Raw genomic sequence first — 26,965 nt, forward strand, 5'->3', positions numbered from 1 at the left:
CACATATTATTCTCTATAAACTTTTGGCCAAAACAAAAAAAGAAAACACCCAACCCATATACTATATGTAGTAAAAGGTTCTAACTTTAAGTATATAGAATTAAAATAAAGATCAAGCCGGGCATGTGGACCACACTTTTAATTCCAGCACTCAGGAGACAGTCAGGTAGATTTTGAGTTTGAGGCCAACTTGGTTCTAGGCCATCTAGAGCTACATAGTGAGACCTTGTCTCAAATAAAGAAACAAGTAAACCATGTATCACCCATAGAAACATTTTTCTTGGGCTATTTGCTTTGGCTAGGCCAGTCCTGGGAGAAGTAGTAACAAAATGAGTTAATTTTCTTACAGTGTCAGACACAATGAGAGTGCACCTGACATGGTAAACACTTACTACCTTTTTGGTGCTTTCTAGATAAGATGAAGTAGCACTTGGCACATGCTACAAAAATTTGGGAAGAAATGAACATCTGTATCACAGTCCTAGCTTTGGGACTGAGAGTATCTGTTTTCTCAACATCTCTCAGTTGTGTAATTTTTTAAAATTATGTGTTTATGAGTGGGTTCATATACAAAAGCAAGTGCCTGTGGAGGACAGAAGAGCATCAGGTCCCTGGATGGGGGAGTGGGTTGTGAGCTACCTAACCTGAATGTTTGGAACCAAACTGGGCTCCTTTGCAAACCTGGTAGGAACTCTTAACCTCTGTAATTTTTTATAGGAGTTACTTTTCAATTTCCGGAATGAGATATCAGTGTGGTTTGAATATTGACAACTCTTCTCACTGTTGCAATCAAACAATAACCAAAACAAAGGATTGTTTAATAATCTGACTCAGAGTTTGTAAGTTTCCTTCTCAGAAAATGTCTGGAGCCATCTCTGCTACTAAATCTTTGATGTTATTTAGTTTTGTTTGTTTGGTTTGGTGTGGTTTGTTGTAGTTGTTTTGGAGCAGGGTCTGCTGTAGCTCAGGCTGACCTCCAATTCACTGTGAAGCTGAGGATGACTTTGAACTTCTGATTCTGCTACCTCTACCTCCCGAGTATTGTAAATTCCACCATGCGGACAGCTTTCCTGTTTTCCCTGTGTCTGATGGCCATATGCTCCTCCTTGCAGGTGGTATTGTGAAGGCAAGGAGCTTGAAAACTCTCCAGACATTCACATCGTTCAGGCAGGAAACCTGCACTCACTGACCATCGCTGAAGCCTTTGAAGAGGACACAGGACGATACTCGTGCTTTGCTTCCAACATCTATGGGACAGACTCAACTTCTGCTGAGATTTACATAGAAGGTAAAGCTACATCCTTCTGGAGCATGACATACACTATCAAAATATAATTATGAGTGATTAAATAAACATTTGCTGAGGGCCTATTTACCCATCTAGATGCTGAGAGTAGTAGGCATGAATTGAGTAGACCAAAGTGTTTAGATGGATGATGTGCTGATGAATTTACGTTATAATGGGAGAAACTGCAGACGGATGAGAGAAATGATGATAAATGACATCATCACAAAAGAAATAGGAAATGAATAGTATGTGTATTATAATTTTTTGATTAGGTGACCTAATGCCACTAACCAGGTGACATTTGAAGGGAGACCTGGAGGAAGTGGTGGTCACAGGAGAGTCAAGGGGAAAATCACTGTAGGCAGAGAATTCAGCAAATGCAGTAGCCCAGAGGTGAGAGAACACCACCAGTCTTGAGGTAGAAATGAGCCAGCGTGTTGGGCCAACTAGATGCTTCATACTAAATAGAAAAGCCTGGAACCTGAGTTTGATCACTGGTATCCACAGTGGAAGGACAGAACCAATCCCTAAAAGGTGTTATTTGACCTCCATGTATGTGTACATACACACACACACACACAGAGAGAGAGAGAGAGAGAGAGAGAGAGAGAGAGAGACAGAGACAGAGAGACAGAGACAGAGAGAGAGAGAGAAAGAGAGAGAGAGAGGCTAATAATGCCAATAATAATAAAAACAACTTAAATAAAGTAGGAAGAGTTGAACTAATGTGGCCAGAGTAGAGTAAGCAAGGAGGAAAGTAATAGGAAACAGGCCTGAAGTTCAAGGTGAGGCTGAGGTGGAGGGAGGCAGTGAGCTGATTTTAAGTCCTTATCAGTCATTGCAAGGGCTTTGCTTGTGAATAACAAAGGAAATTCTGGAAGGTCCTGAGCAGGGATAGAAGTCTGGCTTTGAGGTGGTGTTTGCAACAGCACCAAGCAGGGGTGACTTAGAGGAGAAAACAATTTGTAGACCTCAGCTACCCATTAAGTTCCTGTTTGCTTCATCTTCTGAGTTTTATCTGGAGGACCATTCTCCAGTACTTTCTCTTGCCTGTATAATACCTTAGGTATGCCTTGCCTCCAGCACTTACATACCATATGATCATGGACCAAGCCACTCGTTTGCCGAGAAGATTGTAAGGCCCAGGTGGTCTCATTGCTCTTCATCTCTGATAGTTTCCACAGAACTAAGCACATATTGAATATTCGACAGACATTTAGTGAGTAAATACATTTATAGGAGTGTGTCCCGTGTTTTCAGCCTCAAGGTTTTGGAGTACAATAAACACCCCCAGGCTTAGCTCTACTGTGTATCCCCGGAATTTCCTATCCTGAGAAATCAATCCAGGACCTGGTAGGAGAACTGAGATTGGATTGCTGTTTGTTTCTCCACTGGCATCTGGACGGCTAACACTCCCACTCCCATGATGGAGGGTGGCTTGTTAGTATTAGGGCAGGACGGAAGAGCTCCCGCCTACACCTGCATTGTTTGGAATCTGGAATAATCTCCCCTTTCACCCACTCTGTGCGGATTTATGAGCACCAGGGATGCCTGCGAAGACCGCCCTGTTAGTCCAAAGATCTTAGCAGGTGTTTCACACACTGGAATTCAGAATGTGACCCTGTTCATTAGAACTGCGTCACTCACTAGGCGCGTGTCCTTGATCAACTCCTTTGGCTTCTTAGGGTCTACTCCCTCCTTTGACAGATTGACAGATTGGATGTTCATGTGAGGAGCCACTAAGCTCCTTTTTTTTAGGTTTTCAAATGCCTAGGAATTTGTTTAATAGATTATCACATTAAAAAACCCATCTCTTGTTTTCATTTCTCTAGGAGTTTCTTCCTCTGACTCAGAAGGGGACCCTAACAAAGAAGAGATGAATCGGTAAAGCTAATAGCCTAAATATCCTCAGACCCCAAGGGAACACCTAATTAATGTCTAGAACTTGAAGGAGGTGGTCCCATGGAAGATCCTAACATAATAAGAAATCATGTACATGTACATACATATACGTGGGCAGATTTGGGGAAGACTCAATTTGGTTTTGCTTAAATCCTACCCACCAGATCAATTTACATCTCCCCTGGTATTTAAAAAAATGAAATGTCATTTTTGAAATATTATCATGCTTTTATCTACAGGATTAAAAATATAATCCAGTAACTTTTAAAATACATTTTAAATAGTACTTATAAAGCTAGGTGTGGTGGAACACACCTGTAATCACAACACTTGGGAGACTGAGACAGGAAGATTGCCGTGAGTTTTGACAATACAAATGTCTTGGCATCTAGTTATTACTTTTCACAACCTTGACTGAGCCCTAACTATGGCCCGGGTACTGCACTAGATTCAGTGGACACCAAGAAAAATCACAGGCTTCCTGCCCGTTCAAGATTTAAGGTCTAGTGGAGGGACATGTACAGGAAGTATGGCAAGAAATGGACAAGAGTGAGAAGGTGCAGCAGAATCCGGCCATGTGCAGGCTGTGCAGGACTTGGATGGACACAACATTGGTCAAAGGAGAAAGAGATCAAGAAAGGCTTCCCAGAGCTGTGGACACTGAGGAAGCTCCGTAAGGGGGAAAAAAACCAGGTTTTACTCCTCAGGCATTCCGTGTATCTACCCTTGCAATAACTTGCTGTTAGCTCTTGTATGCATATGAACATTAGTACGCAAAGGGTTTCTCTTTCACCTTTCACCCCTTTCCACCATTGCTCAGGAGGCCTTTGTTCCATTCCTCTTTCTTGTGTCTCTTTGCTATCGCTCCTTTAAAGGTCTTCCTCTCTGCCCCAGGCTTGCTCTCTCTTATAGACTTTGAAGAGAACTGTTCTCAAACTGAGTGTTCTGGTCTTATCCTGTTCCTGGCTTAGAAAAGATTATCTGAAGACTGGTCTACAGAGCAAGTTCTAGGACAGCCAGAGCTACACAGAGAAACCCGGTCCTGAAAAGAAAAAAAATTATCTGTAGAAAACAAAACCAAACATGAAACAAATAAACATTTTTTTAAAGTTTTCAAGTGGCCTCCATACTCAGCTATATTCAGGAGAATGTCAACCAGGCTGCCCTCTGTCCCTTCTGTGTCTGGCTTTCCAAGTGCCTGGCACCACATTCAAACAGCACAGCATTCGTTTTCAGCTTTTCCTTCAAACTGCGCCTTGTGGGATTTCCTGCTGTGAAATTCCTACTCATCCACCCACAGCCAGTCTGAGTGCTCCCTCTCTGGGTTCCATAATAAACTCCTGCTCAGCCACAACTGGCTCCTCTGCCTCCCCACTCCCCCATTCTCCCCTCTGCCCTGCTTCAAAGACTAATTTTCAATAAGTGAGAGAGCTCACTTAACCCATTTGCTTTAAATTTCCTTGTTACAGAAAAGATTTTAGAGTCAGTTGTACATAACAGAGACCAAATTAGCTGTGACTTAAACAACACAGACATTTACTTCTCATTTACATACAGATCAGGATTTGTCTGGCAAATGGACTTCTCAGTCTACTAGGTACCAGCATGAGGCATCGTAGGTCCCTAGTGGTCGGATCGAGCTTTCTGCTCGCCTTGTGCTAACACATGGCACCATCTCCCTAGTATTAAAGGAAGGCATGAAGGACACACCAACCCTCCTTTTGAGTCATCTCTCTTAAGCTGCACATATCACTCTCCCTCATGGCCCATGTCCAGAAAGTCATCACAGGAACACACCTAACCACAATGAAGGTTAGGAAATACTTTTTATATGGAGCAGCCATGTGGAAAACTAAGTGACTCTCCTATCGGAGAGGGAAACTTGCTATGGAGACAACGATCGGCCATGTAATTTCGCTTCTTAGAATACGTGCTGCCAGTCTGAGGAAAATTCATTCTGTGTCTTTATGTCTTCCTCAGTTTTACGATGATCCCACAGGCATCTCCACTGAGCATGGTGGAAGGAAGGACAAGCTAAGCATGTGGTGGGTGCTACCTCTTTAGCCCTCCTAAAGGACTCACGGGCTATACATGATTGTTTTCCCGTTTTAGAGATGAAGAAACTGAGAGGCAGCATCCAGACCATGGAAAGGGTAGCCTACTGTGAGTGGTCATGTGTCTCCAAGGGCCGTAGGTGAAAGACCCATGGTCAAGATCTTGAGGGCCCTTTAAGCCCAGCATTTTCTGTTTCCCAGTGCTCTTTTGGAGGACCAGAATCTTCTACCCAAAGGGCTGCCTTTTCCTAGGCCTTAGCCTCTCTCTCTTGCCATGATTCTCTGGCCAGATCCTCAGACCTCTATCTTCTTCACAGAACTAATGTTCCTTCTGCATCCCTCTCAAGAGTACTTCCCGGTTCAAATCTCTATAAGTGAAGTATAAATTTGAAGAGCTTGTCGACTTCAGGATATTTCTACTGTATGCCAAGGCAAAATCCCAGAAATAAAGATTTACAAAGTCTGACCTCTTTCTTTCCCGCCCGCCCCATTTGCTCAAAATGGAAAGAGGAGGAGCTGGGGATGAAGCCCAGTTAGTGGAGCACTTGCCTAGTGAGCACAAAGCCCTGGACTTGAGCCCACATAAGACAGGTATGGTGGCTCACACCAGTAAAATCTGAGCACTCAGGAGGCCAAAGGATCAGAGGTTCAAAGTCCCCCTCAGCTACATAGCCAACTCAAGGCCAGCAGAAAGAGAGAGAGAGCCGAAGTCAGTGGTTCAGACCTTTAATCTCAGCACTTGAGAAGCAGAGGCAATTGGATCACTGTGGCTTCCAGGCCAGCCTGGCCTACAGAGTGAAACCCTGTCTCAAAAAAGAAGGGAAAAACAATAGAGATAGTGGCAGCAAAATAGAGCTTTAAAAATGATCTCCAGCCTGTGCTGTGCCCATCACTTGTGAATCTCAGGTCACCGTTGATACCTCTGACTCACTGGCTGTACCCCAGCCAAGAATCCAAGGCTAAGAATGTCGTCTTCATGTGTGTAGCAATGAAACATTGGTGAATACTTGAAGAACACTGTCAAAGACTTGCTATATCCAACAGCCAGCAGTACCGACATTACTGGTTTTGCTAACTTCTACGAGAAATTACAGTTCTGTTTTATAATCTGTGTTTTAATAATTCCTCAGAATCCAGAAGCCAAATGAGTTGTCATCTCCTCCCACTACCTCTGCAGCCATTCCTCCAGTAGCCCAAGGCCAGCCCAGAGTGTCCACCGTCCAGCAGGTACAAATCTAAGTTGAACATAAGTAACCATGACTGCCTTGCTTGGCGTGGCAAGGTCTTACTCCTCTGTTGTAATTTATTGTTAAGATAATCGATTTGTCCTTCTGCCGCATGAGCTCATTGCTTCCTTTGGCTTTGGGGACCTAATTTCCTCCTTGGGAAAACATCATAGGAAAAGAGACACTTGACAGTCTCTGGCACCACTGTTTTATAAAAAGTCGATGCCGGTCCTTTGTGAACCAATGGGTGTTAACTTTATTTCATGGAACTTAGAATAATTCTACTTCCAAGGCAAGCAGGAAGTCTCTTTGTTTTTTTCAAAAAATAGTAATGACTCACATGTTTCAAGTTGATGACAATGTTTATTATAAAATACTCAATGTATAGAAGCATAAGTAAAAACTTTAATCAGAGCTGGAGAGATGGCTCACTGGTTAAGAGGGAGCACTGCTCTTGCAGAGAACCTAAATTCAATTTCCAGCACCTATTTTGTGCAGCTCACAACCAACCATAATTCCAGTTCCTGGGGATTCAACTGCCTCTTCTGGCATCCCTGGATACCTGAAGGTATATGCACAATGGAGATACATACCTATACATATGATTAAAACTAAAATAAGATCTTTAAAAAAAACCCATCAACTTTAGTCAAGTTTGTATCTCTACACCCTTATCTTCAGATGAATATCCTGTTAATAGTAATAATTGCCAGGAGAGACTTCCAGGCATTTTCTACTCATACATAAAAAATTCATGGATCCATGTACTTTAAAATAGGAAATTACACTTTTTTTTTTTTTTTTTTTTTTTTGTTTTTCGAGACAGGGTTTCTCTGTGGCTTTGGAGGCTGTCCTGGAACTCACTTGGTAGTCCAGGCTGGTCTCGAACTCACAGAGATCCGCCTGCCTCTGCCTCCCGAGTGCTGGGATTAAAGGCGTGCGCCACCAACGCCCGGCTAGGAAATTACACTTTTTAAATGTATTTGCTGCGTGTATTGATCTACAACTTAAAAAATATTGAGGACTACTTATCTAACCTCTTCAATAATGCAGAGGGTCAACTTTGAGCCCAAATCCATTGGTCTTTAAACAGTGATTTGTGTAGCCCCAGGGACTTGATGAGCCCTCTTCAGAGTAGGCCTAGTTACCTGGACCCATATAGAGTGGGGAAAATGTAATTTTACAGCCATCCTGACCTGGGAAGAAATGCAATAGGTTTAATCTATAATCTCAAGCCTGTGATTCATGAATTTAGAAAACACTGGCCTTTTGATTTGAGATTAATTTTATATAACGAAGTCCGTAGATTTGTTATCTCAGCCTATCCCTGCAGCCATCTTGGTGACAATGAATGTATTGTCGGTTCCCTTCTTACAGTGCCAGAGTCCTACCAACTATTTGCAAGGACTGGATGGAAAGCCTATCATTGCAGCTCCAGTGTTTACAAAGGTAACCAAATAAGACTTCTTTCTGTCTGCCAGGACTTTAAACACCAGGGAACCCAGACAAAGGACCTGAGAGCCTCTGATTTTTATCTCAGGATTTGTCTTTTGGGAGTACAGTGTAGGACTAAGGGTTTCTGTGTTTTGATAGTTTCTATGGTATCATGTCTAGTCCCAGGTTTATTTATTTTATTTAACTTCATGAGATAGCATCTCATATATCGCAGGCTGGCCCTGAACTTGCTATGTAATTTAAGATAACCCCGAACTTCTAATCCTCCTTACCTCAAACTCTCGCGTGCTGGGATTACAGGTGTATACAGCTACACCCAGTTTATTCATTGCTAGGAATTGAACTCCAGCCTGTGTGCACTAGGCAAGCACTCTATCAGTTATGTCCCCAGCCCCCCTCCAAGTCTTAGATTTCTTCTTTTTATTGTTGTTTTTAACCAAAACAGTTGCCAATTTTACTTTTATATTTCACAATACAAGTGAAATCTGTACCGTTTTTTTTTTTTTTTTTTTTTTTTTTTTTTGAGACAGGTTTTCTCTGTGTGGCCCTGGCTCCTGGAACTCACTCTGTAGACCAGACTGGCTTCAAATTCATGTAGATCTGCCTGCCTCTGCCTCCTGAATGCTGTGATCAAAGGTGTGTGCCAGCACTGCCTGGCTGCAAACTGTACTTTTTACCCCACTTCTCCCTTCCCAAACTATTCTTTCTGTTAGGAAGGGTAAAGTCTTCCTTGTCATGCAGCTAGAAAACACTCAGGCTCAGCAAGGGACTGCCGAGGAAACAGAACAAGAAATACAAAACTGAGAAAGAGCTCTTCGGCTCTTATCTGCCCGGCCGAGTTATGTCAGGCCGAGTAGACACTGCCATAGAGAGCAGGAGGTCTCATCTTTGGAGGCCCAGGCATCACGGGCATGAGGCCTCCCATGGGTGACCTCATCCCAGGAACAGGAGAGCTGCTCATTGGCATCATGGGAGTGCCTCCCATTTGGGGTGCAGGCCTCATGGCAGGGCAAGGAAGACCCAGGAGAGGCAGGATGATGGCCTCGGCAGGAGGAAGAGGAATGGAGTGGAAGAGATCCTTCTTCATTGAAATGTAGTTGTCAGTCAGACTCTGGGCCCGCTCTTCCATCCATATCCGCTAGGAGTCTTTCACATTCTCTTTGTGTTTCCAACCACTGTAGTGTGTCTTTTTTACAGATGGAGAATCACAGGTAAGATACGTAGCACAGTAGTCACAGTAACACTTAGGCCATTTACTGCGGGTTCATCACTGCCCCAAGTCTCAGATTTCTAATGGCAGCTTTTGTCATAAGGGAAGTGTACTACTCACTGCTAACCACACTGTCCTTTATGGCCGTTCTAAAGGTTGTCAGTCACTCCTGGACATCAGGTGACAAGATCCTGGCTACTTGTTCTTCCAGAGTTGTATGATGACTTTCAGGAGGATCTAGTTTGTGGGGCTGGCTTTGGTGCTCAAGGAAACAGAGCTAAATGATCTTAGGAGATTTAACGTAAAGCCTGGATTAGGACAAAGAGCTCGATCTTCTGTTCCTTGGTATTAGTGACTATAGCAGTCACCAAATTCTAAATCACACAGTCTTTGTATAATGAACTTGAAAATCCAGTTAGAGATTTTCATTTACAAGGGAGAAAAACTAACAGGGGGTGGGGATGGAGTCAGAGAGATTAAATTAAAAGTCAGCCAACCTCAAAGGTCTGGTTAATGGCAGAATCAGGAGTAGAAACAAGGTTTCCCACTTCTAAGACTATGAATCTTAGTCTTAGTCTGTTGCCCAAGACAATGAGTTCAAAGGTGAAAAAATAAGTCACACTAGAATTTTTGATATTGTGGAAATCATGTGTCTTAGCGATATTCTTCCTAGTATGAATAGCAAATTGTAAGACTAAAGAGAGTTTTATTCTATAAAAAAATATGGCTTGAGTCATGGATATTAATTGTGGTTAATTTTGTTCTCCATGGGTCATCTGTAATGTCTGGGAACACTTGTGGTTGTCACGTGAGAGAGCTGTGCTAGTGGCATTTGGAGATGTTGTTCAGAACAGTACAGCACACAGGGTACCAGCCCCTACAGAAAAGAATCATCTAGCCCCAAATCTCCAGACTGCCCAAGATGAGGAAGAGGAATTCAGCCATATTGGATGAGATCATCCCAAATGGCTTCCCAAAATCTATCCCAGAGTCTAGAGTAATGCCTATATACCCATTTCCATGTTGATTAATCACATTTCCTTGTGTGAATAAGATTATCTCTTTATGCTGAGCCAAGGTGGCGCACGCCTTTAATCCCAGCACTTGGGAGGTAGAGGCAGGCAGACCTCTGAGAGTTTGAGACCAGTCTGGTCTACAGATCTAGTTTCAATACTGCTAGTGATACACAGAAAAACCCTTTCTCAAAAAACAACAACAAGCCTCCAAAGCCACAGGGAAACCCTGTCTTGAAAAAAAAAACCAAAAAAAAAAAAACCAACAACAAACAAGCAAAAAGATATCTCTGTTTTTTAGACTCACTTAATAATCTGCCTCTGGTGTTTCAGCTACACTGTTGTAAAACACTGGAAGTAGGAAAATACCATGTTATGATTTAGTACAAGACCCTGAAGAAAAATTGTGTGTGTGTCTTTGTGTCTGTGTGCGTATATATATCAGTGTGTGTGTGTGTGTGTGTGTGTCAGTGTGTGTGTGTATTGGTGTGCCTGTGTGTGTGTGTCTGTTGTGTGTGTTACAGTTAGTAACTATTTTTTCATCTCTTATCATTGCTAAGCAATCTAGCCTTGAGAGACAGTTTAAAAGTGACGCAGAATAAAGCATTTGTCATGTCCATTCATCACGGATTAGACAGGGCCGACTCTCCCACAGTAGCTAATCCACCAATACTCTGGTGGTCCCAGCAGTCCCCTTTCTCCCCATCCTCAGCACCCGCCACCACTCAGTTTCGAATCTCAGCTGTGCTAAGATTCTTATCCCCCAGAGCACATTCATCACATTAGTTTTTCCCAATCACCCTGAAAGCTATGTGTAATGTGCAGATAAAAGGTGAAGTATACTGACGCATGCCTATAATCCTAACAATCAGGAGGCTGAGACAGAGAGAGGCTGTTCAAGGCCAGCCTGGGTTACACAGAAAGACCCTCCCTCAAGAAAAGCTTTTTTTTTAAGGTCTGGGTTCAGAGTGTAGTTCAATAGTTAGGTACTTATCTAGCAAGCACAAAGCCCTCGGTTTAACCCTCAGCACGAGAGGAGGAGGAGACAAAGAGAGAGACAGTCAGATAGGACCCTGTAACATTCTTTATACTTAATTTCCAAGGTCAATCAAAGAATTCACTTTAACGGCTTCACTGGGGTGACTCTGAACACCTCTCTCTGATTAGATGCTCTGATTGGCAGATACATATATGCCTTTGACAAATAAAAATGGGAAAATGGACTGATCATTAGATACAGTGAAATCTATAAAAAATGCTAGCCTGCTGGTGGGAAACCAGCTCTTGGAACACAGACACAAACCTTAAGGAGGCTTGCTGTGCCCTCTGAATGTAGGCTCTTGCCTCCATAAATGGGATTGTTCAGGGACATGGGGCACCAGGGTAGGCTGGGGGTTCAGATTCCAGAGAGACTTATCAGCCGCAGTGTGCTTACGTTAGTTTCCATCAGTGAGGGCAGGATTGAGGTCACAGTCCCTGCCAGTGTCATTAGCGAATTTCTGAGTCACAGTTACCAAGGATGGCATTTCGCCGCCACCGAGCAGTGCTAGCAGGTGATTTGCATACATCTGTCCAGGTTATTCTGTCTCAGTTTATCTCTTCAGGGACTTCTGGCGGCATGGCTCTTGTGACTCACTTTCTATACAGCCCAACAAAGCATTTCTTTGCCAATTAAGGCAAGCCGTCGTTTTTCAAAAGCACTGATGGGAGAGTTTTATTTAACTCCTTTCCCCCTTCTTTAACGAGCTTCCTTTTATAGAAGATTTAGGTGAAAAGGAGACTTGCCGGGACAAATGGAGACAGAGTTCAGAGCAGACTATGGGGTTCCGGAGGAGTTTGCACACAGAGGGTGCCTGTACCCTTTGTTTGCTTGCTGTGTTTTGAGTATGTGCTTCTGAATGCTAGGCAGGTGCTCCGACGCACAGCAGAGCCCCCCCTTTTTGTTGTTGTAAGCCAGGCTGACCTCAAACTCTCTAAGTAGCCATGGATGACTTTGAACTCTCAGTCTCCTGCTTCTACCTCCTCAATGCTAGGGTTACAAGGTCTTTATTACCACACCTGGTTTATGCGGGGCTGGGAATCAAACCCAGGGCGTTGTGCCTGCTAGGCAACCTCTCTACCGACTGAGTTACCCGCCTTCTATGTTTTGTTGCTTTTAATTTTTTAGATGTATTTGTTTGGGCACAATACGTGCATGAGTTTAGAGGCAACTTACAGGGTCAGTTCTGTCCCTTGGCCTTGTACACTCCAGGCATGGAACTGAGGTTGTCAGTCTGGGTGACAAGGGCCCTTCCTTCTCTGTCGTGCCATCTCACCGTCCTTGTGTTTTCAAACATTCTGGCTATGGCGCTAGACCACCCTTCCTCCTCTTGGCAGCATCAAAGACACTGCACTCTGCTTAGGAAGAGAACAGCACTCACACTTCTGGAGTGCGGAGGGAGGGAGGCGACCAAATTAGAATCTTGCTCCTGTCACCTCCCACTCAATGGCAGCTGCCCTGGCGGGCTTTCAAAGCTGCAGCAACCCTGGCTCTGGCTGCTTCAGCAGTAATTTGAAGAGTGTAAGGGGGCAGGGGAGTCGAGAATTTGAAGAGCACTAAATCATATAACAGCAGAGGCAGGAAACCCGGAAATAACTGGGCCAGTGGCCAGATCCAGATTTCTGAAAATTTCAGGGTCTGTTTTCCCAATCCTCCAAATCCAGAGACTTTGCCTGGGGAGCCTGTGACAACCAGGTAGCAAAGGGCCTTCTGTCTAGCTTTTTTTCTTTTACATTTTTTTCTGTGTGTGTGTGTGTGTTGCACAGGTCACGGGCCCAAGTGTGAAGATCATAGGACAACTTGTGGGAGTCAGTTTTTTTCTTCTACCATGTAGGTCCTGGGATTGAACTCAGATCCTCAGGCTTGGTAGCAAGCCCCTTTTCCTGCTGAGCCATCTCACTATCTCCCATTGGTCTATATGGGCAAACCTTTCTGGACTAACTCCAGCCTAAGGCACTGTAAACATTCACGGGCATCATGCCCAAAGGTGCAGAAACATAAATAAATGTAAACATAAAACATAAATGAAGATACATATAGTCACAAAAAGATAAATGAAAAAAATGAACCTTGAAGCTATTCTTTTTTGTTTTTGGAGGGGGGTGTGTTCAAGACAGGGTTTCTCTGTAGCTTTGGAGCCTGTCCTGGAACTAACTCTGTAAACCAGACTGGCCTCAAACTCACAGAGATCCCTCTGCCTCTGCCTCCGGAGTGCTGGGTTTAAAGGTGTGCACCACCACCACCCCACCACCTTGGAACTATCCTCAAAAATTTTTATATATATTTTTTATGTGTTTGAGTGTTTTGTCTGCATATATGTATATGTACCCCATGCATACCTGGTGTCCAAGAGGCCTAAAGAGGGCATCAAATCCCCTAGAATTGAAGTTACAGACAGTTGTGAGCCACCATGTGGATGCTGGGAATCAAACCCAGGTTCTCTGCAAGAACTGATAATGTACTATAACCAACAAGGGAGATGCTGTTTCTGAAGGTACCCTTGTGTTGCATCTGTCAGCCAAGGTCCTCTAAGCAGGAACCCACATTTGCAGCACCTGATGAAGGGTAGGGACAAAACAGGCACGTGTTCGAATTTATCCTGTGGCAAATGCTTGTATTTCTGGAAGCTTCGGGAAGAGCAGAAACAATGGGTCCAGTGCTGGCTGGTCTTGGAGTCCCTCCAGCCCAGCAGTTTGGTAATGAGTGAACTCAAAGATGATCTGTATGGTGACAAATACGGTTGATTTGTACTTTGGACACTGTTTTACCTCGAGAGACTGTGGACTTTTGACATATGACTTTAGTTCCAACCCATAATTTCTAGTAAAAATTAACTCAGCCTTCCTTAGCTGAGGACTGGTTGGTTTGTTCTGTTCCCCCTATAGTGAAGTGAGGTGCGCGTGGCCAAGTCTGCACATCTTCTGTGTGTTTGTCTGTTTCCTTACTGTAAGCAACTGCTGGAGGCTGGGTCCTTCATTGAGAAGAGAGGTTTCTTTATCTTACGGGGGTTTTGTTTGTTTGTTTCTTCTCAAGACAGGGTTTCTCCCTGTAGAGCCCTGGCTGTCATAGAACTGGCTTTGTAGACCAGACTGGCTAGGAACCCACAGAGATCCACCTGTCTCTGCCTCCGTGAAGCCTTATCTTACAGTGTTGGAGTTTCAGGGACATAATGGTATAGGCTTAGCTCTGATGAAGACGTTGAGGAGGATGGTAACAATGATGGGAAAGAGAGAGAGGAGAGAGAATTATACATCCAGACAGGAGGCAGGATTTTAAAAGAAAAAAGGAGGGGGCTGGAGAGATGGCTTAGTGGTTAGGAACACTAGCTGGTCTTCCTGCTCTTCCAGAGGTCCTGAGTTCAATTCCTAGCAACCACATGGTGGCTCACATCATCTGTAGTGAGATCTGGTGGCTTCTTCTGGCCTGCAGGGATACAGAACACTGTACATAAAATAAATAAATCTTAAAAAAAAAAAGAACCAGGTCATGGTGGTACACACCTTTAATCCCAGCACTTGGAAAGGCAGAGGGAGGCAGATCTCTTTGAGTTCCAGGCCAACAGAGAAACCCTGTCTCGAATAACCGGGGAAAAAAAGGAAAGGAAGGGAAGGGAGGGGAGGGGAGGGAAGAAAACCCCAGCAGGTAAAGGCCCTTGTCTCCAAGCCTGATGACCTATGTTTGACTCTCAGGTCCTACTTGGTGGGAGGCAGCAGCTGACCTCTGCAAGTGGCCCACATGTGTGCCATGATACTCATGAGCCTCTAAACACACAGTAACCAAAAACAGTAAACTTTAAGAAAAAGAAAAAAAACACACAATTTGCAACAATAGTGACTAAGTGGCTTGTAAGAATACTTTGGAATCTTCCTGCGGAGCGTTGGCTCCTATGGGAATAAACTGCCTCATACCTGAGACATTAGCAGGCCTACCCTCTACGCTGAGGCATTGTGGGTGTCTTGGCTGACCTCTCAAATAGAACATAGGTCTCCACTTTTATTGTCAAATTACAATCATGAAATAGGGCTTCTCTCACAGCCTCTCTAGAGGGTCCTTCTGCAAGAGGGCCTCACAGACTTCCTGCTGAGAACTAGGTTAGCAAATAAACTGGGCCACATGTGATGTTAGAACATGTAGATTGACTTCATTCTCCATAAATCCATTTGATAAGCTTGCCATATATCATTTACACAATCTGTTCTGCCACAACCTTTTTGTTTGCTTGTTTGTTTCTCCAGACAGGGTTTTTCTGTGTTACAGTACTAGCTGTCCTGGAACTCACAATAATCCACCTGCCTCTGCCTCCTGAGTGCTGGGATTAAAGGCCTATGCCATCACCATTGCTGACCTTTTTTTTCTCCACCGCCATTTTTATTGGAGGCTATTAAGTTGATTTTCTAACTTGTTCACCTCAGAAGTAATGAAAACTCCATTACATATTAATTCCAGAGAGATGTTTGACAGCTACTAAAGATTTCAATAGGCACCAAAGCTGACATTTTAGCACAGAGTTTTCTCAGAGGTCAGGGAGAAGACATAGCATACAACACATGGATGCTGTCTGCCTTCTCTCTTGTCATTATAAGACGTGGCGGGGAAATGAGGAATAATTAGATTTTTCAGTTCAGTAGCACTTTTATTAATTCATAAACCACTCTGAGTTACTCAGGTCATGAATGATTTCAGCAAACAAATTTGGCCCTACATAAAAAACAAAACATTGATGTTGAACTACAGTGCCCCCTGGCAGTCATAAAAGTCAACTACAGTGCCCCCTGGCAGTCATAAAAGTCAACTACAGTACCCCCTGGCAGTCGTCATAAAGCCAATTCACAGACACCTCTAAATTAAAAGTCAACTGCTGTGCTCATGCAGGCCAGAGTTCTACCTTTTGACACTGGGACAAGACCTTGTCATCCATAGAACTCATGATTGAAAACTGCAGTTGACCAAAACCACCCCGTTTTGTAATATTTTTAAGTAGGTCTATCATTTTTGTGTTAGGCGTTACTCATAGCTGTTGGTGGGGGGAGGTCCATGCCACCCACATCACTAGACAAGGGTTATACATATGTCAGGGCAATGCACAAAATATCATAAGTTTTGTTTAGATGAAAATTTTTAAAAATCCAAATTATAAGAGTGAATACAAAAGAAAAAGAGAACTAACAATTGAAAACAGAAATTACTAAAAAAAAATCTCCTTTACTCAAAATGTTTGACCTAATATTTAATAAATTTGATTAGCATTTACATGGAGGTAAATTAAGAAAGAGTCCCGGAAGGGTTGGATGGTGCTATTTCCAAACTGGACTCAGTATACCCTCACTGGGTTGAAGCTGCCAGAGATGTAGATTTGGAAAGAATCCAAGGGTGGAGACGGAGTCCCTGAAACCCAGCAGTGGGATGCAGTCCCCAAGTGAGTAGGTGATAACATATTCCTCTCCTGCCAGATGCTACAGAACCTGTCAGCCTCTGAGGGGCAGCTGGTTGTCTTCGAGTGCCGGGTAAAAGGAGCCCCGTCCCCGAAAGTCGAGTGGTACCGAGAAGGGACCTTAATAGAAGACTCTCCAGACTTCAGGATCTTACAGAAGAGTATGTGGATGCTTCTCTGATAGTCTTACATTTTTTAATAATTTATTTTTTAACATTTTATGTGCATCAGTGTTTTGCCTGCATGTATGTCTGTATGAGGATGTCAGATCTGGAAGTTATAGACAGCTGGGAGCTGCCATGTGGGTGCTGGGATTTGAACCCAGGTTCTCTGGAAGAGCAGTCACTGCTCTTAAACCACTAAGCCCTTTCTCCAGCCTATAGTCTTTTCTTTCTTTCTTTCTTTTTTTTTTTTTTTGTTTGTTTTTCGAGACCTGGAACTCGCTCTGTAGACCAGGCTTGGTCTCGAACTCACAGAGATCCACCTGCCTCTGCCTCCCGAGTGCTGGGATTAAAGGCATGTTCCACCAAACACCTGGCTTGTTTTTGTGTTTTTTAACAATGAATTAAGTAACTAATAGACTGGAGGGGACTGGAGAAATAGCTCTGGCTGACCTGGAATTATGTAGACAAGACTGCACTTGAACTCACAGAGATTCTCCCGCTTCTGCCTCCCAGGTGTTAGGACTAAAAGCATGTTGCACTATGCCCAACTATAATTGATTTTTTTTTTACACAAAAGTTCATAAGATGTCTTTCCATATTGATATAATTATCTTACTTTTATTTATTGTTCTAAATTTTAGTTACATTTATTTATTATATGTGTGTCTGTATATGTGGATACATGTACTACAGGATGGACACTTGTGATGTCAGAGGACAACTTGCAGGAATAGTTCTCCACTTTCACCCTGTGTGTCCCATGGAGTGAACTCAGGTCATCAGCCGTGGTGACAAGTGCCCACTGAGCCATTTTGCCAGCCATAATCATAACGTTTTCTTTCTTGAGGTAGTAAGGATTGAACCCAGGACCTTTTGCATACTAAACTATATGCAAGTTTTGTTACTTTTAAAACTAGTAAGTTATGGGCCAGTGGGTTGGCTCATTGGGTCAAGCTGCCTGCCTTCAGACTGACAACTTGGCTTCAGTCCCCAGGCCCATATAGTGGAGGACATGAAGATATTTCCTCTGACTTCCACATGCATGGGGACAGCAACAGTGATAATTCAGAATACCATTAAACTGAGAAAAGAAAAGTGCTTCAGTAATTCTGTGCATTGTGCAGAAGTACTAGGTTTCTACATAGTTGTACAGTATTCGTTGAATGTCTATGATTGGATACATGTGTGGAACACCTGTATTTTGTGGTAGGCACTTTGATGAAAACTAGACAATTTTAAGATAATGAACGAGACTTCAAGGAATCTTATGCAAGTCCTGAAGCCCTTAAGATCACAAATCTTATAGAAAGAAGAAGCTCCACTTTATAGGCACCTGACAGCCCAGAGCCAAGGAATATTTCTCAAACAGCAACTCATGGGCTAGTGAGATGGCTTAGCAGGGAAAGGCTCCTGCCTTCAAGCCTTTGGACCTGAATTTGATTTCAGGATCCACAGGATGGAAGGAAAGAACTGATTCCTGCAAGTTGTCCTCTGACCTCCACACGAAAGCTGTGGCTTGCACATGATAGACAGATAGATACATAGATGATCAATAGATACATACATAAATACATGCATATATACATAGATGATAGATGCATAGATACATAGATGCATAGATAGACAATAGATACATAGAGATAGATAGATAGCAAGACAGACACTAATCCTTCAGAATCCCACCTTCCTTTGACACTCCGCCTTGCCTGGGTGCCTGAGACTTAAGTTCACTATGTGACCCCAGGTGTGCTGCAAAGTGAAGCATTATTTAGCAGCTCTCCAGCTGCCCCTCTGTGACCTCGTTGTAACTCGAGTTCTAATTGGTCTAATAATAAAAGCCTGGAGTCAGATATAGGGGTAAAAACGGAACGATCAGAGAGATGAAGGAGCAGGCCACAGTCACCTGACCTTTGCCAGCTGAAAAGAGAGCGAGTTCCTTTCCGCCCACCTATAACCCTTTCTCTGCCCAGCTATTTCACTTCCTGTCAGCTAGTGGCAAGCTCCACGCTTTATTTATACAAACAAGGTATCACCACATCTTATTGAGGCCACTGGTACTTGGGTCGTTACTTAACCTTGACAGATTGTCCTGACCACTCCACCCCCAAGTGAGCAAGACACTGAGAGTCTCCAGGGAGCTTCTGATGGACATGCAGCTTCTCAGGAGAGTAGACACTCGCTCACAACCTTTTGTCTTTTCTTCCTCTAGAACCTCGATCCATGGCAGAGCCAGGTAAAGATCGTCTCAACTAACTTCTTAATGTGTGATGAGTGGTTTGAGATACACATCCGTGGAGAGATGCTGTAACGCCTCTAAAATCGTCAAAATAGTTAAGAAAGGGTGAAAATAAGAAATTCCAGAAAGATCCAAATGAACTCTAGCTGTTATTGTTGAAGGGGGGAGGAAGGAGCATGTTCAAATTTGCATATCAATTTAATATGTGATGAATACAGTTAATTTTTTAAATGTTTTCCTGGGAATATTGTCTCTCTGACTATTACTCCCACTCATTCCATGCCCTCCTCAAAACTGGTTTTGGAATTTCCAAAATCCAAACTGGAATTTGTCAAACCCCACCCCATAGCCTTTGGGTACCAAACTTAACCGGTGAGCGTCTGGGAATATCAGTAATTGAGAACACTCGCCTAGCTTACTCAAAACCGTGGGTTTAAGCCCCAAAACTAGTCAAAATAAAATAAAGAAATAATTTATGGATCAGATCCAGAAATGTATAGAGACTAAATACGGTGTGTGTGCTGTTTCTTGATTTGGTTTTGTTGAACACTGAGACAGAAATGAGAGCCATGAAGCTCACATGTGCCTGTAGACAATGCGAGCCATTTACAAACCAGGGCCGATTGTTTGCAATTTCACTGCAGTTCTCTTCTGACAGCAAAGGTATTCCAGAAGTAAGCACAGAACATCCACATTGCACCCCATGGAGCATACAATAAAGAGGAGGATTCTTTCTCGTAAGGACTAACTAGTATTATCTGCTGTGGCCTCCCTAGTGCTGTGACCCATTAATACAGTTCCTCATGTTGTGGTGACCCCCAACCATAAGATTATCTTTGTTGCTACTTCATAACCATAATTTTGTTACTATTATGAATCATAATGTAAATATCTGTGTTTTCTGGTGGTCTTAGGTAACCTCTGTGAAAGGGTCATTTGACCCCCAAATTGCAACCTGTAGGTTGAGAACCACTGTTCTAAAGGGTCCTCAGTGACTTAAGTCAGTCATCAAAAGTACTTAGATGCCATACTTCCCCTAATACAACTGCTTTAGTAATTCTATTTTTTTTCTGTGTCTTTGGAGCCGGTACTGGAACTAGCTCTTGTAGACCAGGCTGGTCTCGAACTCACAAAGATCCACTTGCCTCTGCCTCCCAAGTGCCGGGATTAATGGCATGTGCCACCAACACTTAGTATTCTATTTTAATGACCCCTGCTCTTCTCTAGTTTTCAAAGACTATCTAACTGCATTAATTCAAGGCTCTAGTCATATCTGAGAATTACCTGTACAGTCACTTTCAAGACTTCATGTTATGGATCAGGCTACTCAATGGGAATGAGTATGTATTACAAAGGGAATTCCTATTTCTCTATCAGCTAATTGCTACTACTTAAACAAAGCATTCACTGACTGTCTAATTCCTTGTGTGGCTGGGGTCAAACCCAGGACCTCACACGTGTTAGGTATGAACTAACTCTCCCACTAAGATATAAGCCCCCTCAGCCCTTCTGTCCAATTTGAAACTGTGGTCTCTGTTTAAAATTCTCTCATTGTGAAATTCCCCCATGAGACTGGGGTTTGGAAAACTATTAGTTTTTCTGTTTCACACTTCCTTTGACCACCCCCCTCCAATACATTTTTGTGACTTTTGACATTTATTGTTAGTTTACTTTTTGTCATCTGGATGGGTGACATAGAAACAGAATGCTTATTATGTGTAACCACTGGTCTTGGTTCTCCCTAGTTGGCAAATGCTGAAGAGAATAAGGAGTCAGGAGTTTGAGGCAAGCCTGCGCTGCCCCTTTGGTGGATGTAGCTCAACTGTTAGAGGGTTCCCCTAGTGCTATATGCAACATATTATCACAAAACTTTCTCATCAGTACTTTGCCTGTCAGCATGAGTGGTTGGTTTTATGCACCTGGACTCGTTCAGTCTCCTAACAGACCAATTTGATCAAATAGTTATCTGGTACAGCTGTTTTCAAAGAACTTTAGCTCAAGTCAACATTTATAGACCTGTCATTGATTTATAGAACTGTCACAATTCTGTCTCCATGACTAAGTCATTCACTTTTCTGTCTTACTGGCATGCAGAGGAGATCTGCACCTTAGTCATTGCTGAGGTGTTTTCAGAAGACTCTGGATGCTTCACCTGCACTGCAAGCAATAAATATGGCACAGTGTCCAGCATCGCACAGTTGGACGTGAGAGGTAAGCACAGCAGTTAGACTATGAGTGTAAACTTCAGAATCTTTCTTTCTTTCGTTCTTTGAGACAGGGTTTCTTTGTGTAGTCTTTGCTGTCCTGGAATTCACTCTGTAGTCTCTAGTCCAGGCTGGCTGAGACTAAAAGTATGCACCGCCACGCCCAGCCCAGAGTCATCTTTCTTCCTGATTCACATATGAATCATGAAGATTTAAATTACCCGCTGTGTAAGTATGTGGTCAAAGCCTGATGTAGAAAGACAATAAGGAGCTGGGCGTTGGTGGCGCATGCCTTTAATCCCAGCACTCGGGAGGCAGAGGCAGGTGGATCTCTGTGAGTTCGAGGCCAGCCTGGTCTACAAGAGCTAGTTCCAGGACAGCCTCCAAAGCCACAGAGAAACCCTGTCTCCGAAAAACCAAAAAAAAAAAAAAAAAAAAAGAAAGACAATAAGGTGCAAGACTGATTTGAAAAGAAAAAGACTTACATTAGGACCTGGAGCAATGACTTAGTGGTTAAGAGCACTGGCTAGTCTTCCTGAGGACCCAGATCCAATAGCCGACAAGCACAGGGCGGGCGGCCTCACAACCATCTGTAACTCCAGTCCCATGCTATCTATCCAGCACCCTCTTCTGGCCTCCAAGGGCACTGCATGCATGAGGTACACACACATACATACAGGCTAAGTACTCACTAAGTACTTTGAAATTTTAATTACTAAGAAAATTGTTCCTGTCAGTCCGGTGGTGGTGGCGCACACCTTTAATCCCAGCACTCGGGACTCAGAGGCAGGCGGATCTCTGTGAGTTCAAGACCAGCCTGGTCTACAAGAGCTAGTTCCAGGACAGCCTCCAAAGTCACAGAGAAACCCTGTCTTGAAAAACCAAAAAAAAAAAAAAAAATTGTTCCTGGGGGTTGGACACCTCCCACAAAGCCCAACTGAATCAGTCCCTGAGACCCACAAAGTGGAAAGAGAACACTGATTCCAGAAAGTTGTCCTCTGACCTTCCCCCTGCATGACTGTATACACCCTTGCACAAAATAAAGTAATAACAGCAAGGGGGGGTGCATGCCTTTAACCCCAGCACTGGGAACATGAAGGCAGGAGGATCAGGGGTTCAAAGTCATTGGCAACAGTGAGTTCAAGACAAGCCTAGGATACATGAGACCCTATCACCAAAAACAGTTTGTGGACAATATCCAGTTTTCAAGTTCTTATTAGCCACAGCCTCCTCAGTGGCCCTGCTGTCACTTCACACTTCCCAGAGAGCAGCTCCCTGGCCTTATATAAACTTCTCAAGTTCTTAAGATACTTCAAAGGGCTGGAAGATAATCCAGTAGGTGAAGTGCTTGCTTCACGAACTTGAGTACCTGAGTTCAGTGCCCTGAGTCTACATACAAAAGTCAGTCATGGTAGCCTATGCTTCTAATGGCTGCACTGGGGCGAAGGAAATCTCTGGAACTCATGACCATAAATACCTGAAGCTTGGCTTCCACACACAGAGAGAGAGAGAGAGAGAGAGAGAGAGAGAGAGAGAGAGAGAGAGAGAGAGAGAGAGAGAACATAGCCAGGTGTGGTAGCACATACCTTTCATCCCAGCACTCAGGAGGTGGAGGCAGGCAAATCTCTGTGAGTTTAAGGCCAACCTGGTCTGCAGAGTGAGTTCCAAGACAGCTAGGGCTCCACAGAGAAACCCTGTCTTGAAACAAAACAAAGCAAAACAAAACACAGAGTGCTTAGATTCCAGAGGTAGGGATTCAGGGAATCAAGCCCACATCCTCACTAAGGATGTGTTTACCCACCCTGCTATATACACAGCTGTGCCCTACCCCCTACCCCCACACCATCCCTATCCCCCTGCCCCTCCACCCCCCCCAAGGTGACAGTGCCAGCTCAGTCCTGTTGGTGGCCTCCAGCTCAAGCTCTCTAATTGTCCTTTCAGGAAATGAAGACATCAGTGATAATGGGACTCTTCACTCAGCCAACTCAACCACCAACCTGGCTGTGGCTGAGCAGCAGCCCTCCCCACCCAACCCAGAGCCTCGTCCTGAGGAACAGCCCCCTAAGCCCAAACTCGAAGGGGTCCTGGTCAACCATAATGAGCCCCGCTCCAGCTCCAGGATTGGGCTTCGGGTGCACTTCAATCTGCCTGAAGATGACAAAGACAGTGAAGCATCCTCTGGGAGTGGAGTGGCCAACAGCAGCCAGACGAGGCCTGATTCCTTCCCTGAGAGGTTCAACGGACAGGAAGCCAGAACCCCAGAGCCTTCCTCACCTGTCAAAGAGCCCCCTCCGGTCCTGGCCAAACCCAAACTGTAAGTAAAAATAGGATGAATAACTGTGAGTGCCTGTGAGCTTCCTACGAATCTGACCTTAATAATTATAGAAATGGGGGCTGGTAGGACGGCTCAGTCAGATGCTTGCAGCTCAAGCCTGAAAAATCCAGGTTCAGTCCCTGGGACCCAGGTGGTAGAAGCAAAGCATCCTCTGGCCTCCACACACACACTGTACACACACACAGGCACATGCCTGCCTACGTGCGTGCGTGCTTGCGTGTGTGCGCACATGTGCATGCGCACATATACACACATAGTAGAGTTGGGATATAGTTCGGTTATTAGAATGCTTGTCTAGGATGCAGGATGTCCAGGGTTCGATCTCCAGCACTGTAGTAGGTGAAGTAGGGCACAGCTTTGCTCCTACCTACTTACCAGGTAGGAGCAAGGGGATCTAAAATTCAAGGTCAATTTCAACGTCACATGGAGTATGAGGCTAGCCTGGGCTACATGAGTCCTTGCCTCAGACCAAATCAAATCAAACAAAAGATAAAATTGAAAACTGTATTTCCAAGTGAGAAGATAGATTGAGTGCAAAGCAGGATGTGCATCTTTGCGTCACCGCGAATGCACCCCCACTGCCATCCTCGTTATTAGCATTCTACCCGAGCAACGGGGCACCTAATGGCACCTAAACTTGGGAAACGCCTGTCTAATGTTAGAGTTCTCCAGGCAAAGCATTTCTGGGCTCTTCCCGGAATAGTGCTCTCTCTTGTACCTGGTAATCTTGACAGTCCGTTCTTTTGTCCTCGTGGGTCTCTACATCAACTTGAGCTTGTGTAGTCACTAGAGACACTCTTCAGTGCATGTGGACAGCTCTTTGCTAATGCTGAGTATACAGTGAAAAGCAGCACGATCTGCATATGACTATGACGGGATGCAAGAAGCTTTCGTCTTCAGGTTCAGCCCAGGAAGCCCACACTGCGCAGAGCCCCTGTCAGAGCCATGCTCTGTGCTCCTGCAGCCAAGCAAGGACAAAGCATGGCCTTAGCATGTTGTGCTTCATTCACATCGATTACAGCTGGTGATAGCGTATACTGCAGACAGTGATATACATTGTATTTATAATTATATAAACATGTTGTGAGGGGAAGCAAAAACACTTAAAACTGAGCCAACTGTCAGACAAAGATAGGATAAACTAGAAAGCCTGTGTTTTGGGGGACAAATGTGTCTTTTTGTTTATATTATTTTGAGACAGGGTCTCATGTAGCCAAGGCTGGCCTTAAATTTACTATGTAGCCCAGGATGACCTTCTTCTGATTCTTCTGCCTCCTACTTCCTTCCACCACCCAGTTTTTATAGGGTGCTGGGAATTGACCCTAGGACTTCCTGAATGCTAGACAGACATTCTAGATCTCCAGACCTCAGACAAGTATATCTTTGGAGCAGCTGTATGCATAGGAGAGTCACCTAGGGTATACAGTAGGTGGACCCTGACCCACTCTGGGTAACTTGGAAGTGTGAACTTGAACCACATTCTGGCTAGCTAACACTGAAGAACGGCTGGCCTACATGTAAAAGTCACTAAACTCCTTCCTAGTCCAGTTACCTCTCTGAGCATCGGTGCCTCAGTCAGCCAGGTTTGTTTTACAGCCTCCAGGTAACAGGAAGGAGCAGCCTCCACTGGGAGGACTGGTAAAGCTGTGTACATCTGCTCAGAATTAGTTGTCCTGATGAGCTGGGGAAACATTTAACAACCGACAAGGGCGAGAGAGCCAGCATAGTTGGCATTTGCCAACTTCTCCCACATGAATTTAGGTCACTGAGTGGGTTGTTGGGACTGGGTTCCTAACAGCTGTCCTTCGGAGCCAGGGAGAGTTGGTACTGGTACACAGTACCCAAAATTGTTGCTAAAGCCACCTTCAAACTTGATACCCAGGCTTGTATTTTGACTGTCTAATACTTTAATCTCAAAAATTCAAAATCCACAGGACATGATGCCAGCACATTTGTAATCTTAGCACTCAGGGGACTGAGGCAGGGGGATTGAGAGTTCCAGGTTATCTGGGGGCACATAGGAGACCCTGTCTCAAAAATTAAAACGTTAAGAGTTTGCCTTTTCATATCACAAAAAAGCCGACACCAGTAGAAGCTATTTATTTTATATTCCTTGCTGAGGAAAATGCAATGAGGGTATTTATGCTTCTTAATTTTAATACAGTTATTATTTGTATACATATATTTGTGTACATAGGTGTGAGCATGCATGTACCATGGCATGCCTGTGGAGATGGGGGCAGGAGCTTCCAGGAGTCTGGTCTCCTTCACACACATGGATCTCAAGTATCAAATACAGGCCATAAGGCCTGGCACCATGTGTCTTTACCCACTGAGCCATCTTTCCAACCCTATTTCTTGCTTCTTAATTGCTTAAATTTTCAATGATGAAGAAATGAAAAATCCAAGCATAGTGGCACAAGTCTTTAATCCCAGTGCTTGGGGGCAGAGGAGTAGATTTCTATATGTTTGAGGCTAACTTGGTCTAAATAAATGAGTTCCGAGCCAGCCAGGGTCATAGAGGGAGAGTGTGTCTCAAAAGAACAAAACCCAACAAAAGAGAAATGAGAATGTTTAACAAGTCCAAGATATTGAGAAATGAAAGACAAGACGTCTGTTTGTGCTAAGAGAATGCATGTGTGTCTGTGTCTCTGCGTGAGTGTGGTAAGGAGTGAGCAGCCTTATATACATACTTACAGCACAGTGGAAAACCCCCAGGTGTAAGAGTCAGTGTTTTCCTTGTACTAGATGTCAATGTCAGTGAGGCAAGGCCGGGGCTGTAAACCAGGACTAGAGAACAGGATGCACCTGTGGCTATCAGCTGGCAAGCAATGCACAGAGGTCCGTGGGGGCTGGGGCTCAACAGACAGAGACACAGGATGAGGGGGAGGTATTGCCAATGGATATGAGGGGAAAAGCTCCAAGTTTATTCATACAGTCCTTATACACCCCAATCAAAAGTGGGGGAAGGCAAAAAGACTTCCTTACCAAGATACAAAGAACAAGCAATTGTAATTACCTTCTCAATACCCAAAAATATCAACTAACCACACCTTCAGCCAAATATCCTAATGTCAAGGCAAGATACACAATAGCCACACCTTAGGCTAAATATCCTACTGTTAAAGCAAGACATCCATTAGTTACTTTTTAGGCCAAATATCCTATTGTCAAGAAAAAATATACAATAGCCACACCTTAGGTCAAACATTCTGTGGTTTGACCTTGAAAGACTAATAGTGGGTTTGAATTCTCTGACCTTAAGTCAAGATGATGCAGAGTCATTTCTATGGGCTCCAACAGTGTTGACTTCTTTTTCAAAATGTTTCTTTTATAGTGTGTGTGTGTGTGTGTGTGTGTGTGCACCTGAGTGTATTATGTGTAACACGTGTGTGCAGGTGCTCTTGG

The 26,965-nt window shown here is 43.9% G+C and overlaps 1 protein-coding gene across 3 annotated transcripts in view; it reads left to right on the forward strand.

Annotated features, from left to right (window-relative positions):
• The window catches only part of Mypn (myopalladin), an 83,831-nt gene that overhangs the window by 32,991 nt on the left and 23,875 nt on the right, over positions 1 to 26,965 (forward strand). For all 3 annotated transcript variants that reach the window (XM_040732377.1, XM_021227604.2, XM_005070812.4), the window contains exons 3-10: positions 1,113 to 1,288; positions 3,121 to 3,172; positions 6,375 to 6,471; positions 7,848 to 7,919; positions 16,638 to 16,779; positions 18,992 to 19,015; positions 21,113 to 21,229; positions 23,164 to 23,536. In XM_040732377.1, coding sequence (XP_040588311.1) covers positions 1,113 to 1,288; positions 3,121 to 3,172; positions 6,375 to 6,471; positions 7,848 to 7,919; positions 16,638 to 16,779; positions 18,992 to 19,015; positions 21,113 to 21,229; positions 23,164 to 23,536 — 1,053 coding nt within the window. The remainder of the gene's footprint in view (positions 1 to 1,112; positions 1,289 to 3,120; positions 3,173 to 6,374; positions 6,472 to 7,847; positions 7,920 to 16,637; positions 16,780 to 18,991; positions 19,016 to 21,112; positions 21,230 to 23,163; positions 23,537 to 26,965) is intronic.

This window comes from Mesocricetus auratus, unplaced genomic scaffold (assembly GCF_017639785.1).
Source record: "Mesocricetus auratus isolate SY011 unplaced genomic scaffold, BCM_Maur_2.0 Super-Scaffold_100027, whole genome shotgun sequence".
Taxonomy (NCBI): Eukaryota; Metazoa; Chordata; class Mammalia; order Rodentia; family Cricetidae; genus Mesocricetus; species Mesocricetus auratus.